General features: G+C 36.7%; 1 protein-coding gene across 6 annotated transcripts in view; it reads right to left on the bottom strand.

The window, feature by feature from the left end:
* Positions 1–16,297, bottom strand: part of CABIN1 (calcineurin binding protein 1) — a 118,015-nt gene that overhangs the window by 81,754 nt on the left and 19,964 nt on the right. For 4 of the 6 annotated variants that reach the window (XM_037372932.1, XM_037372599.1, XM_037372752.1 and 1 more), the window contains 7 exons: positions 13,317–13,478; positions 11,547–11,753; positions 11,035–11,180; positions 8,884–9,145; positions 6,491–6,751; positions 5,666–5,817; positions 4,951–5,129 (listed from right to left, as the gene is read on the bottom strand). In XM_037372932.1, the coding sequence (XP_037228829.1) occupies positions 4,951–5,129; positions 5,666–5,817; positions 6,491–6,751; positions 8,884–9,145; positions 11,035–11,180; positions 11,547–11,753; positions 13,317–13,478 (1,369 nt within the window). The remainder of the gene's footprint in view (positions 1–4,950; positions 5,130–5,665; positions 5,818–6,490; positions 6,752–8,883; positions 9,146–11,034; positions 11,181–11,546; positions 11,754–13,316; positions 13,479–16,297) is intronic. The other 2 variants (XM_037373019.1, XM_037372842.1) reach the window with 1 other exon arrangement.

A 16,297-nucleotide genomic window follows, 5' to 3' on the forward strand; every position in this document is an offset into this window, starting at 1 on the left:
GTAGTCAGAAACATGATGCATCACACAATTCTCACTCTTGAAACAGATTCCACCCATAACGGAAGACAACATTCAGCTCTGTATCAAAAGGCACTTGCACATTATTAAAAACAAACGAATTGCAGAGATTTGCATGGGAGCAAATTAATGTCTTGAGGACAGCAAGTCCTCTGAATGTTTAAAGGGAGTTCTCCGATAACATGAGTCAAAGATGAGAGTCTATGTTTTGCCTGGCTGCATTAAACACTGAATGTGTTTTGGTAACTTGCAGTCCTGTATTGCTGTTCTTTTGTCTTCAAGAGCAGGGCAACAGAGTATCTCATCAATGTTTCATTGCTTTAGCCAATTTTTTTTTTTAAATAATCTTACACTAAATGTCAGCGTGATATTTTTACTAATCAGAGAGGTTAAATTAGGGAAAGGTAAAAATGGAGCATACTGCAATAAGCTGGATCTGATTCATTATTCCTGTAGTCCAGTATGCAGTCCCCATGAACATCCAGTACCATGTGCCAGAAAAGTATATGTACTGCAGACAGAGAGATTTCATTTTAGCTGGCTGGAGAGAAAGAGAGAATTTTGAAGGGTAAGATTTTAATGTTCCAAAATGCAATGTAGACTTTCTTTTTATGCACAGAAATATCCACTCTGTCTCAGAAGCCTATTTAGTTTGGCACAAGTGACAACCTGTTGCAAAAAGTTTCTCAGAGATCACCTTTGTCTCATCAGGATGCCGAGAATCCCCATTTACAAAAAACCTGTGCATCTTCATAATATTTGCAGAATTACAGACCAACAAACTATGAAGTAAGACTTCTCCCACAGCATGAAGCAAGCAGCCTTTCCGAGTGAGTTTATCATGCAGGTTTTGCCAATTATTAAAAGCAAGCCGTGACAGGTAAAAGCAGGAAGAGAATGCCTGGGGAACAGAGATTTGTATAAAGGTTAGAGGCAGCACGGGCAATATTGGTTACAAAAGCAATCAGGCAAAGACAAACACAAAAAAGGACCATTACATCTAACTATATACAACATACTACATGACATGGATGAAGACTTAAACAATATGACATTTTAACACTGCAATAGCAATGGATGCTGAATACATCATCTACATACCACCACAATAATATGGAATTGAATATCAACACAACAGCATATTACAGCAAAAAAAAACTCATAACAATCTCCCAGTCCACTTTTTGGGAAACTGATCTCTCATTCCAATTTTTTTTTAATTTTTTTAATACTTTATTTTATAATAAATACTAATTTTATTGCTTAGCACAAAATTTAGATAAATTTAAACTGCTTGAAGTCTGTACTGCATACTGACTACATATATCCAGCCTGCAGAAAGGAGGACAATGAGCATGTCTGTTTTGGTATATAATACTGGCCGGCCATTTAGCTGTGTAAATATGGTGACATTCCAGGTAATGACAGTCTCTATCCCTGCTGAATTCCTGGGGTTTTTTTGTTTCCTGCTTTACTCTTGGAAAATAAGAAGAGTCTAAACCTCAGGCTTCTACTATCAAATGTAAGTTTTCATTCTGAAAGGTTATAAAACAGCAACAGGCAGGGGTGATGACAGGAAAGACAGGATTAACAGAAGGAAGGAAAAGATGTTGCTGAATGGAAGGACAAGAAAAGAGAAAGGAAGTTGCTTATTTTACACACATGACAGCAGCTAGTCAGCCAGCAAATAACAGCTGCCACTCAGCAATACTTGTCTTTTTGAAGGAGGTATGCGCTAGCAGCTGCCATGAGGAAAAATAAGTTTAGTTACTTTACAAGCTGTATTTACTGGTTCCTTTCTCCCATTTCCATTAAATATATGACTTAAAACTAATATCACCAGCATTCACGGGATATAAAGCTTTTCAATGCTCTCAACTTTAACTCTGATTTCTGCATATCCTGGTGGTCTTTTTCCACCAGCAAAGCACAACTGGAGAGCTACAGAACTATAATGACACATTTAAATATTATGTACCCAAAATAAGCTTGCCCTCACAACTTCACCTATCTACAGATGAATACTTGAAGATCAGAGTCCCAATATTTTAAAGAAAAGATGTCTGGCTGTACAGTAATTTCCTCCTGCTTGTAATGAGATAACTTGCTGCACTAGAAGGCACATCGTTGGATAGCTTGTTAAAAAAAAAAACCAACAAAACAAACCCAAAAACGAACCACAACCCCAGAAACAACATAAAATTAATAGAAAAAAAACAGGGCTCAGAAGGAACTGCAAGAGTTCATCTAATCCATTCCTTTTTCCATCAGGATGAAATACTTCTCCATCATTCCTGGCAGATTGCTGTATCACCACTTTATAAAGACTTCCAGAGCTGAAGCGTTGCAGTGTTATACTATCCCCAGGAACATATTATAGTGATCGACTTTTGTGGGTTTTTTTCTAAATAGCATTTCCTAATAGTACTCTAACACTATTTTCTAATATCCATATTGAAAATGCAATTTAAGTCTAATATCACCTGTTCTGTCTCCCACAAACATGGAAATCCTGGTTTTTTGCTCTAGCCCTTTCCACAGCCTTCCACACTGTTTAGGTTACACTGTTGTCAGGTCTCCCCTTAGTCTTCTGCCCAGACAAACCATCCCAATTCCTTCTTGTCTTTCTTCATGGATCATCTTCTTGAAGCATAGCACACAATAATGGTCAAAATAGGTCTTGCAGGTCAGCAATGACAGGAATGCAAACTATCATGTTTGCTTGTGGTAACATATGAAAAGAACTTTGTAGGCAAGACTCTACATAATACTCTTTTTTTTTATATCATACAACATCAACAAAATTATCAACAATATTGATACAAGAGTAGAAGTATTGTCAGGCCTTAAAGAATAAATATCTAGGCTGAATTTAGGCCAAATTATTTGTTCTGTGAACAACAATATAGACAGTTTTGTTTGCTGTCAGAACAGTAAAGAAAAAATTCTAGAGTTGTCAAGTGATGGGTATTTTCTTGCTATTTTTAGGAACGGTACAATAGAAATGCAGGCACCAGTTTTCTTCAGTGATGTCATTATACGTAAGATGTCAAGAGCATTTTACTTCAAAAATATGTATTTTAATACAAGTAAAATGCAAATGCATGCAGAGGAGCACAGTATATGTTATAATACAAAAGTGGAAGACTTTTGAGCACTGCTCAGCCTGTTAGCTCTCCTTCCATCTGTAACAGCCCCAAGGCAAATATTTCAGTTTCCTGGAGCTCTTCAATATGCTGTATCCAGAGTTCAGTTGTGCCAGCAACTTAGAAAACATATGAATGATGCAGTACTTTGCAATTCTACTTGCCACAGTTACACACAGCCTTCCTAAAGACCACCCTAACTCCACTTCTTTCAGCAGCTGACATTTTGAATTGCTTTGACAGCAGCAAAGCTTAGTCCTAGCTAGGCTAAGCTAGCAGACCCAAGAACGGCTACTTCAGCCCTGGCAGAGGTAGATGTTCCTTAGCTTGCACCTTCCAGCTTTGCTAAACAGCCAACTTTGCTCCCCTTGCACAATGAGCACAACCCATAAGATCTTACTTTGAGTGACTGTACTAATAATAAATACTGGAATATTTAACTAACTTATTGCCTGGGAGCATTTCAACAGTCATCAGGACCTAGGCAGTGCAGTCTTAGGCAGAACTGCTTCTCATAGGGAATATTATTTAGAAAATATTCAAATATTTGCTCCCTTCTGTGTTTGCTGTGTCAAAAGACATCAACAATCTAATAATCCATTCACACTAACACGCTACGTATATTATCAAAATAGTCCAATGAATTACTCCTGATTGAAGTATAAGCATGAATAGAATGAACATTTCCCTGTTCAATTAAGTGAAAGAGATGAAGGATGTTCTGTCAGTTTCACCAAGAATTATTGGTTGGGGAAAAGGAGTAACTTCACATTGCCTAGTTTCTAGGCATATAAACACTTGTTTCAAAACTATGTCAACTAAGTTATTTACAAATTACCATTCTTTAGAAAATGACAATAGGAAGCAGCCCACCCTCCAGAAATAAATTAGTATCAAGCAGAGCATTTCTGTGGGGCCTGCCACATTCTACCATTTGCATATATATATGACACCTTCTTGAGTGCTGATACTCATAGATCCAGATGGATAAACAAATGGCCAGAAGAGCAAAATCAGAATAAAATTCCTAGCCAAATAATAATGTCAGATTACTTAAATAGCAGCTTAATTTCTACTATATATGTATATTGCAAATTCTTCAATAACACTGTGATACCACCCTACCTTCTGCATTTATAAGCCAATTATTTACTATATCACTTCATATTCTATATAGATGAGCTGCTAACCAGTCATTGTAAATGGTAAAGAAAAATTAAAAGATGAAGTCTACTGGACTGTCATGCAAATCACTTCGTGCTGATACACAATATATTCAAAGTAGTTGCCACCTGCCTCCTTCAAGAAAGGGTAATATTGCTTTGTTTTGCCTTTAACAATTTGTCTTGTTTCAGCCTCAGTTCAAATTTTCACCTGATCATTTCACACAGACACTGAAACAGTGTCCAGTCTTCTAAAGACTGAACCCCCATCTTTCCTAATCAGCTTAGACAGACATTTAGCTCTGGAGAAAAAAAAATTAAATAAAAATAAAATTCACTGAAGATTCAGTCAGCTACATACTCTTATCAGCATTCCCATTTTGACTAAGTGACAGGTGCCAATGGTGGCAGGTGACAACTTTGAATTTTGTATTTAAAGCTCTGACTGTACATTAATTTTATATATAAAGCACTGAATTTATAAAAGTAATGAGCTTCAATATTGCCCGTGTTACCACAGACCCATCACCCTCCTTGAAACGAGCAGTTTGATCATTCCTGGTCAAACCCCCCATGATTAAAGCACCTCCCTGTGCTGCCAGTATTGAGAACAGGGACTGTACCGTCCGGCGTTGCCTGCTGACGGGGTTTTTTACATTTGACGTAATCGTGGTCAACTGGAGTGGCTGTGTAAGGTGGGGATGTCAGACCTGGACCGGAGGAGGAGGGGAGGGAAGTCCCAGGGCCTGGCACTGTTCCGGCTGAAGAGTGAGAGTCTTCATCAATCATGCAAGCTTTTTCCCTGGGAGGGGCAAGAAAAAAAAAGTGTTAATATACTACAGACATAAAGAAAAAACAAAATGTCCTTAGGACATTTCCAATACAGTAATCAAATCTTACTATTAAATTCTAAATGATGGCTTTTTAGTACAGTCACTCCCTTGTCATTGGTCAATAGTAAAACATTCTCTATTTCGTAGTTGTTAATGAGACAAGTTGTGAGGACTGAAGTCTCTTTATCTTTCACAATAAATGCTTTTGCATTTGTTAACAATTGATAAAAAATAATTTTATTATTAAATAAGAACAGTGGCTTCAAAATGGGTCACAAGATCAAAATTGTTCCACTTTGTTCTCTTCCCATCTACACTGTGGAAATCACTGACAAGATCTCAGAGTAGCATATAATCTTTCTGCTCATGATACCTGAAAACTGCAAACATTAGAATTCTAATCACCTTGTTGCCTTTGTATTTCGTTCAGCTTTGCTTTAACCATTTATTACACAGTGGTTCATAAGTATGCTTTCAGAGGATACTCCTGGAAATTTGAACTCACTTTTCTGCAACTTTTGGGGTGCTCTTCTCCTCACCCCTGGCAAACGGTCCCTCAGAAGCCTCTTTCATGAAACTAACTAGTATCTCTGCATCTACTCCAGAGTCTGGTTTCCCCACAAGTTTCAAAATAGAAGCATGAAGTCGAAAGTATACCTAGAAAACACCAAAGTCCATTTGATCAGTAGAGAATTCATAGCTCTGCAGCCTATTATAAGTAGTCTCTTCTCTGTAGAAACTGCAGGAGTTAGTAAAGACAGTCAAGTTACCTAAACTTACCTGAACAGGACTTTTCCTGCCTTTGAAAGTTGCTTGTAAATTACAAGATCTGAACACTGTAAAAATTTTAGAAGTGCAACCTATGGAATACAGCAATGATGGCAGACTTGGTCTCCTTGGAAGCAAGTCACTACGGAGTATGTTCTAGTTTCACTGTTTTACCAGACAACACTGTGAAAGCAAAGGTGTTATGACTACTATGCCAGCTCATGCATGAACTTACGCTTTCACAGGTATGAGATGCTTGTGAGACCTATCCATGTTTGATTTTGACAAAAACTGGCTAATGAATTGTGTGCGCAAAATCCAGAAGTGGAACTTCTGCCTGTCTGTCCAATACTGAGACCGCATAGAGAAACTGTCTTTAAAACAAAACCAGCCTGAATTATAGGCTCCACTTTAATCTCCAAGTCAGCCTTGTAAATGTTCCCAGATGCAGAGCACCAGGTACGTATACCTAATAATACAAACTAATAACAACTGGTGTTCCATTAGATAATGGGATGTGGAGAACAAGGTTTTCAGGCCTATGTATTTAACTTTCTTTTACCTCCAGTGCTTCCATAGCAAGTTCTGGTGGATTATGGTAGTGAATCTTCTTTGGATATCGAGCAGCCTCCTCATGCAAGTAATGACCTGCCTGTTTGTAATGAAGCAGATAGACAACAGGAGGCTGTTTCTGCTTCTCTGCAATCTTCCCCAGCATGTAGTGAATAAGCCACTCCTCTTCATCACCATCTCCCTCACAGCGAGATGCTGACGTAAAGCACAATTTTGCTGTCTCCAACATACTGTCTCGACGCTCTTCCATCTGTGATTGAACAAAGTGTTGAGAATACACGAATTCACTGTGGCTGGGATTAAAGATTCTAGAAATATGCTGCTGCACATAAAAGTGCATAAACAAGGCACATCACTTAAAACACTTTCAACCTACGACATAGAATGTATCCAAGTGATCAAATACGTTCTGATGACCCACAGAACATTTTTATGGATAGGTTTTTGTTCACTCCAGTAACAGCTGACAAATAATCAGAACAAAACAGTAAGACAAAAGTTTAAGAATATGCATATAAATATAAATCTGAAAAATAAACCAATATACACATCTACAAAAATTTTACCACTTTTTCAGAGCTGTAATTATCTTAACACTTCAAATAAAAAATATTTGCTTTGTTCTGCAACTAAACCTGCTAGAGCCACTACGGACCACTATCATTTGTGAAGAAATGTATTATCTTGCTTGCAATGCATATAATTTTTAGCTGAATATAGCAAGAATACTCCTTTCCCCTGCCCCACCAAAGAAACTATAACTAGCAGCATAAATTAAACTGCCAATAAAGTCACATAAAAAACTAGTTCAAAATATGCATTAATTTCCTTTCTTTGAAAAAGTTTATAAATTTAAATTGTTGGGCTGTAACAATATCCTAAGCACTTGTGGCACTTCAAGGACTGTAACATACCCTTCTCTTCCTTAAGTATTTTGTAAGGAAAAGAGAATAGGGTTATTAGTATATGAGAAACATGTTCTGAAGATATATATCTCTAAAGGGAGATGATATTGTTCCAATTTACCTTTTATTGTAATAGATCTTTTCTTAGTAAATTATGCATTTTTAATATACTCACTTGGAAAAAGGATGATTCAAAGTAGTCCTAAATAAACATTCTGATTTAATCCACAACTTCAGATGGCTACTCTGTATTGTACCTTCTGTCTGACAATACAAAGTAACTCCAGCACTATCCCTTGAATTCTTTAGCAAGTCCCTCATAGCCAAGAGACCACAAGACAGTAAGACCAAGCTTTTGATAGATCGAAGGCCTAAAATGTAGTAACTTCATTTCTGCGTAGTTAGTTTTGGAGCTCTTGGATGTAATAACCCTCAGAAAGAAAACTCTATTGTTACTTGTCATTTCAAACACACTATTTAATAAACCATTTGTTCTCCTTTAATATGCATGCTTACATCATCTTTCTTCTTAGGTGTTCAAATGCTGTGTAAGCATCTACGGGAATTGCAATGTTAATAAAACTGTATAACATTAACTGTACCTAGGCAGCTCAAATGCAAGACCCAGCACCCTGCTGTAAATACATTCTCCTGGAAACAAAGGGTGTTCCCAATACCATTCTCTATAGTCCAAGCACAAAAAGTTTTCACAAATTGCAGCAGATGCTCAGGAGCAGCACTTCTTTTTTTCATTCTGCTTCTAGTTGTGGACTAGATAGTATTTGTAAGTCAGAATGGTCAAATCAGAGTTTGCTGGTCCAAAAAGACAGACAAAACATTTCCCCTAGCAACTATTTTCACTATCAGAGAGTATTTAGAATTCCTCATTTTGGCTTAGCAATAAGCTTCCTAACTCCTCTAACTTTTTCATTATCCTCATCATGCATAAAGACCTAATGAACTTTTAACAACTTTTTCTGTGAAAATTCTATCAATCTCCCCATTTTGATCTTTTGTTTAAGCAAGCAGCCCAAAAACAGAAAAAGGGGAGGATGACTTTAGATATAAAAGATGACATCTGGACACAGATATCAGAGTAACTCCTGATCTTTTCACTATTTAAACACGTATACGTTTCACCTTTTCTTGGAAACATTGTATGACATTTACAGAAAGGTAAGGTAAATACAATTCCCCTTTCCAGAAGGTTACAATAATTTTGTGTCACCTTTGAAAGATAATTCAAAGATCGGGCTCAAACTAATTTTACACAGGAAAAAGAAAGAAAAAAAACCTTTTAAATACTACTTGACACCAGCAGCTTATATGAACGAATATTAGAATTTCAATGTTACTAAGTAACCATACAGTCTAATAAGTGGCATACAGCATGTAAATATTTTATATTAAAATTACTACATTAGACAAGATCATTTAAAATATTTAAAATTTCAAACTGCTCGCAGTTAGATCCCACCTGCTGCACAACTTCAGGGGGGAGTTCTGATTTCCACTGCTTAAGCTGTCGGGATGCAAAAGAATGTAGGGCATAGGAAATGGTGCCATATTCTATCCACAAGGAGAGATTAGAGCTGTCAATTTCTAGGGCTCGCTTGAAGCAATTCAAGACAGGAGTAGAGTGCTTCCAGATTGGGCCATCGCTTTTCAATTCATTAGAGTTCAACTTGTCCTGAATACGACTTGCTCGAGCCAGAGCCATGCCAGCCCATGAATCAAACCTATGCAAGCAAGAACATAACACATGAACAATTACCCCCTAAACATTACACTGAATGGCACAGACAAGATTAATTTTGTTGTATCTGCAACTTCCTTTCATCCTATGTGCTCTCAAAACAGATTTCTGCATCTCCTCTTCCCCTCACAGTGGAAGAGAGGCTGTATAGCTTAAGTCTGATTTTATTAAAAATGGTTTCCTATTAAAGCACTGTCCCCTGTAATTGTCACACATGAAAAACTGATGAAACAACGTTTGTTTGCCATGCAAAAATAGCATATCTAATGGCAGCACTCCCATCGATTGCTCAGTAACCACGCTGTCCTGTCCAAACATTGTGACCCTTTATTTCTGTAGGCCAGCAGACAGCCATTTTGACATTTTGTATTGTTGGACTGAATTGTGAATGGCCTTTATCATCATCATCATCTTCCAACATAAAGATCACAAAACCCAAAATGCATTCATGTAGGAAAATTCTGATGAGCAGTAATAAAGATTGCTTACTGAGGGGACTGATCAGGATATAGTCCTGTGTTTATCAGATCATTGACAATGCAGTCTGGAGAGTAGTTTCCGTGTTCCATAATCTCTCATTAACATCTGGGGTCAATGGCTCTGGAATTTTTCAATTTTACCATGATACTAACATCAAAAGAATAATCATGATGTTCTCACATTTTTGTTTGTAATTTCTTGATTTCAATTGAAAACCCATTTCTGGGTCAAGTGACCTCAATAGTCTGATACCCAAGGGGAATAGATGGGGAACTGTAATATAGACATTTGAAGAAGTAACATCTCATATGGCTGGGCTAAAAATATGCAACCACATAAAGCATCTTCCGAGCACCAAAATGTCACACATGAAGGTAAAAATGCATTCCACTTATTTATTTATGAATTTAGGTTTTAAAGTATCAAAACGACAGAAAAATGGGGTGGAGGTGGGGGTGGTAATTTCTTTATGCGGCTTCCAACAAAAAAGTTTTAGCAATCTGCTAATCACAGGTCCCAGACTAGAAGATTCAATAACGTTAAACTACAGCTATTTCCTCTGTAGATTTCCCATGTAAAATTGCTCTGTGCTTTCACCCTCCCTTTTGTCTCTGTTATGTGACTGGATTTAGAAATAGTTTTCTTGTCTCAAGTCAATCAAACTAGGGTTTTTGTCACTGACCCTGATCTATCAGCTTCAAGGAGAACTAAAATGATAGCTAGCACCTAATATGCAAACCCTATACTTAATCAGTAAATTTAAAGATTATTTAATTTCACTTCAAATGACTGTTATTCAAAATATGCTTTATTTTTAAGATGAGAGAGCTTAAACCTGGTGGTATTTCAGCAAGTTGTACATTACCATAAAACAAGGTGTTTTTATCACTTACTTTACTTGAGCTTGTATTCTTTGGGTAGTTCTCTAGCAGTAAGACCATACATTTAGAAAGAGGTCAGCCTAAACAGTTAATCTGCTAAAGAATGTTATTTGTGCTATAGCTATGCTATTAAACAGTAATATTTCACATTCCTTGTCATGTAAGAACATGCCAAAACAAAGAACAAAAGGTGAAAAAAAGAAATACTGATTTGGTCCTCACCCTTGCCAGTTATTCTTGACTTTGATTTAGCTTCCCCCCGTATTTCATTTTTTGGTTTTAATTTCAAAACAATCAAATATTTAATACTAGGTTTTCAGGGTTTTTTTGTTTGTTGGGTTGTTTTAGAGATGCTTTTAATTATACAATCGACCTGTGATAATGGATTGCAGACAAGTTGTTTTTTTTTAAAAATCCTTAAACCAAAATAAGTATCTTCTGTTGTCTCCTTTTCAGTACTAAAAAAAGTGAGAAGAATGAATGATGTGCAGCACAATTCAATAATACTGACCTGTTTGGACAAATACAAATGTCGTGCATGTAAAATTTAATGGCCTTAGACTGTTCTTTGTTCTTGAAATGATAGTCTGCCAGAAGATAGTACAACTCAGACACAACTGGTGGAGAACAGTCCGCACCATCTGGGAGAGATGGTGCCTGAAAATAAAAAAAATAAAGGTTCATATTAAATGAGCTACACACTTGCTTCTTTGTAGTGAAAGTAGCTTTCTCATCACAGAATATTAATGTATTCAGTACGGAGACAGTGAAAGCATTCCAGAGATACACAGAGCACTTATAAACACTAACAAATATCTCATAACGACTCCATATTAATGAATATTGTATCTTGCCTTTCCAAGACTAAAAGCTTTGGTGGTGTCATTCCTGTTTAAGTGCAATTACCTGAGAAAATCCAACATTATGGAATAAATCATTCCTCCAACTATCTCAAAGTCAACATAAAAGTAACAGCAATAATTTATGCTCTTTTTTTTTTTAGAAGCAATTAATTGATTATACCTTGCTGCATGTTCCTTCAATATAGGCAGATACAGTATCTAGGCTCAGCATAGGCTTGTCTGTTCGAGGAACAATTGTAGCAGTCTTCTTCAAAAGGTTGGCCAAATCAGCAGACACAGTACTGGTTTTGTAACTATCAAATTCTGGAAGAGTTTTAGGCTTGAAATATTCAAACATGAACAAAGCATCTTCCCATGTTAGATCAACCTGAACAGGGAGGTAGATGAGGGCAGAAAAAAAATTAAACTCCAAAACTGAAAAGTCCACTAACAATGAGTTTCTATGGCTTTTCTAATTCATAAGAATATACATATTAGTCTCAAGGAAACCTATTAAAGAACAGAACAAGGAGCCATTAATCTATGCTGTTCACAAACATAGCATACTGCTCACTGATTAAAAAGACTAAGGTATTGGGCTGTAACTTGGTATATGTCACTGGAAAATAAAGTCATTCTGCTTGCTTAGAAGAGTTGCTCAGAAAAGTTGTTTATAAGAAAGAACCAATTGCAAGCATCCTGAGTGACACTGAGATCACAGGTAAGACAAGAGGAGAAAAGCTCTACACCTTCAATTTCAAAGTCAAGAAGAACAAATGAAATGGGAATCAGACAAAATTCTGAGACTCAAAAAACTTAAACTCTCTGCAGAAAGGTACTTTCAGAATTTATTCCTCATTTTTCCTTCACTTCTCTTTCTTGAAAACACTAAAAAAATAAATTAAAAAAATAAAAGTTCTTTTCTGGTAGACTATGTTTTTCTCCTTTCATCTTATTCCTTACAGCAAGTTTTGCTTCTGTACTGAAAACAGGGAACTTGCATTAATAAAAAGATCAATTTGTCAATGATTTCAATAAGAACTTCAGCAACCAGAATTGCCCAAATGTAACAGATTTTATTTTATTTTACTTTATTTTATTGGGCAGAGGGTAATCCTTATATTACCCTTTTTCTTAGTTATTGTCATCTCCTCATTACCTTAATTTTCTAACAAGTAAGTTTAAGAGACAGAATTCACAAATATTCAATGAGTAATACCAGTATTTGAGTATTTAAAGAGGTCTGTTCAAAGAAACTAGACAGTTGTTTTGCTCGTATGAAACTTTTTTTGTTCAGAATTCTACCAACACTTGCAAAAATCATCTGAGGTTTTTGAACAAAATCAGTGATGTTTCAAGGCAGAGGATTGCTGATGTGCTTTTTCTGCCCCTTCTTTAATATTACAACCCTCTTTCCAGGGCACTCTGTAGTTGTTGTTCTCCTAAACTCAACTAATTTCACACATTTCTCATAAACACCTACCAGCTATTCACCATCACAGATTAAAAAATAAGCTATAATATAGTTTACTTGCACCATTTTTAACAGTGAACTTTTTGACTTTCATAAACTGAAAGGTTGGCTGCTAAAGTTTTCTTCTCTCAAGTTGCCTTTTTCCTCTCTAATTTTTCCCAGCTGAAAGTTATTCTCTGTTGAAAACAGAAAAGTCATGGCCCAATAAAATCAATTTGTCAATAGTTTCAAAATTGCAGTTTACCACGAACAAAACTACACTAGCATTTCATTTCAAATATCTGACTGCCTATATTCATAAAAGCTTCCATATTTTTTAAATGAGTTTATTTTCTACTATATGTAAAATAAATTATTTTTGCAAGGAAATAAAAGTAATCTTTCTCACAAATATATTAAGGTACATTAAAACCAGCCAGGGCTGTATCTTTCATCACTTCAGGATATTCCACTGTCATTAACTAATACATATCTTACCTGCTGTACTGAATGTTCTTCTAGGTACCTTGCTTTGCTTTTTTTGCTAGGGAAACCATATAAACAATAAAAACACTGTTCCAAGGCTGTTTCCAGCTCTTCTTTGTATGGATGAGTATCTTCAGAAGTGGATGCTGCAAGTTCTTTTTGTAGTACCTGAACCTACAACACCACAAATATCAATGAAAGTGCCATCTACAAGCTGAAGATTGCATTAAGTTACCTAGCTGTCTGAAGGCAGACGATGAAAACCACTTTGAAGAACCTCACCTATTTTCCCCCAATTACAAGCTGATGTTACCCATATTTCTGTGAACTAGTCTCACACAACAAATACTTTCAACAGCACTGCAACTGCAATAAAGTGGGTTTTTTTCTTTTTCCCCTATGTTAATTCATGAACTCTTGTCTTTAATCAATGAGATCAGATATCAGCTTAACATTTCACAGTTAGGATCATTCAAAGTTTTCCACTACGCACCAAGTTGCTTCTGTGAATATAAACACTTTGTGAATAAGGACAAGGCACAGAAAAATTTCTGCCCTGATTCACAAACATCAATTTTCTCTTCATGGAAAAAGAGGAATGGAGAGGAATCTGCAGAGCAAGAAGGGATGGCTAATAAAAATCTGGCTAAAAGGGGTATACAATTGCACAGAGAGTTCTATTAACTGATAAGTCATTTCCTTTAACATTTTTCCTCTGACAGAAAGCATCAACTTTCATTTATTCATTTTAGTAAGATCTAACCTCTCCAAAACAGCCATACGCATTACTGAACACACTGGTTAACTCAGGAGTTTCATCAACTGAAATTCTGCAGTCATAAATTGAAAATGCAAAACATTCACCTATTTGCAATTTGTATAAAAGTTCATCATATTACATTTACAGTACTTCAGCTGCCTTTTTATCACTATTTATCATTTTTCAACATCTACGATTGTAAACTCAATTGTTTATGCATATGATGCATGCAACAAGAACCTTCTTACCATGATTGACTTTCCTGACACTACAAACACTGAACATGATCACAAGGCAAAATTCTGTCATTCTACATGTAAGAAGCTCATTTGCAAGTGCTGGGATTAACTATAAAATATCGATTCTCTTCTGCTTAGAAGACCTGTGCTAAGAACAAGGTGCGATTTATTAAGAGCCAAACCCCTGAAAAATAACACTAAAAACAATTCCTAGAAGGCATTTCAATGAAATTTTGAGCCATAGCCATCATCTTTGAGTCACAGCAGACACCTTATTTCCACTACTTTTCCTGTAAGAATTTGCGAACAATGTTTAAAATTTAAAAGAAATGTAGATAAGTTGAAAAGAAGAGGTAAGCATCACGGGGTACTGTAACAAAAGCATGATACTCCCTGCAAACAAAATCACATCTAACACCAGTAACAGAATTCTCACTTGAACAGTGTTCAAAACAATCTCCCATGTTCTTATTCAGCTTTTAAATTCCTGGCAGTAACTCAGAATTGTTCTTAATCCAGACTGTGACTATTGCTGAAAGACTTAACTACATGTTAGTATCATCTCTTGCACACCACTTTCAGTCACCAGCAATACAATGTACTTGAGCAGACAGTTCACCTATAGGAGGTGATCGTTTCATACTAGTCTATAAAACATTCTAACATGCTTGAAACTGCTTTTCTTTTTAAATAATTCATTCCATTTTATCTTCTTTCCTTACCCTTCCAAACCCTCTTGTCTCCAAAAACTACATTATTGTGCTTAAAATTAAATATGATCTAGTATTATTAAGAAGTGCTCAATTCTGTGACCGAAAATTGAAGATTTTATTCAAAGTACCAGATGCCACTTGCAAAGACCTAGCTGTAAATACATTCACACCTCTCAGTTACCTGTAGTTTATCGAGGTTCACAGGGCATACTACCTGAAACCCCAGGCTGTGGATACAGGCACACTACACAGACACAATTTAGATTCATCACTTAAGAGCACTGCATCTGAGGGCAAGCTCGAGTCTGGAAACAGGCTATTTTCATGAAGCACAGCGCCAGAGCTAATAAGCCCTCTGGACTCAAGGCAGATCCATGGAGAGGCAACCAAGGTGTATCAGTATTATGCTCCTAATACCAGGGAGACTGAGGAGGGTAGGATGCAAAGATAATCTAATAGTCCTACACTGAATCAGCTTCAGTTCAAACACTGTTCATTAGTTCCAGCCCTACCAGAGTGAGCAGACTCCTGCAGAACCCCTCAGGCTCTCTGTGCAATGCTTCCCAGCTGTCTAAATTACTGTCCTAGACACACTGCTGCTCAAACACAGAGCTAGATGGGGTCTGGCACTGAGCTGTGGCTAATAAGCTCCAGGGAGCACTGCGAAGGGAAATTAAGAGATTCTTGAGTAGCTCTATGCAGAACTAATCATGATTTTCTTTTGGCTGAAGGTAATAACCCTCAATGAAGTCAAGCTGAACCTGTGAAGTGCCACTGAACTATCCCTGCAGAGCACTGCCCAGCTAAGCCCACTTGCTTTCTTTCCTGTTTAAAAGGCTGAAATGCACTGCTGAGACGGCACACACCTCTTGCCCAAAGATTGCCACTCCTACCCTGCCTATCTTACCACCTGATTGGGGGACAAAAGCCGTGCTCACTGCTGCAATATTGGAGCAGGAAGCATGCTCCATCCATACAGATAGTTCATCTTCCAGCAAGATATTTGAGAGATGAGCAGGAAAAATGGCATTTGCTGTTTTGTCTAGTTATTTTTCCTTACATTCCTCATGTTCCCTCTCTCTCTGTAGCTAGCAGACTTGGGGTGATTACCATTAACAGTTACGAATTTACAATTGTAACTTTAATTCTCAGAGGACAGCTGAAAATTAAGAGTTATTGCCAAGTAAAAGGTTATTTGAATATCTAAAGTAAAATTTTGAATTTACGTCAGAGTAAACCTTTGCTGCAAGCAGGGCAGGGGTGTGGCTGAGCTACCAGACA

The sequence above is a fragment of the Falco rusticolus genome, chromosome 1 (genome assembly GCF_015220075.1).
Source record: "Falco rusticolus isolate bFalRus1 chromosome 1, bFalRus1.pri, whole genome shotgun sequence".
NCBI lineage: Eukaryota > Metazoa > Chordata > Aves > Falconiformes > Falconidae > Falco > Falco rusticolus.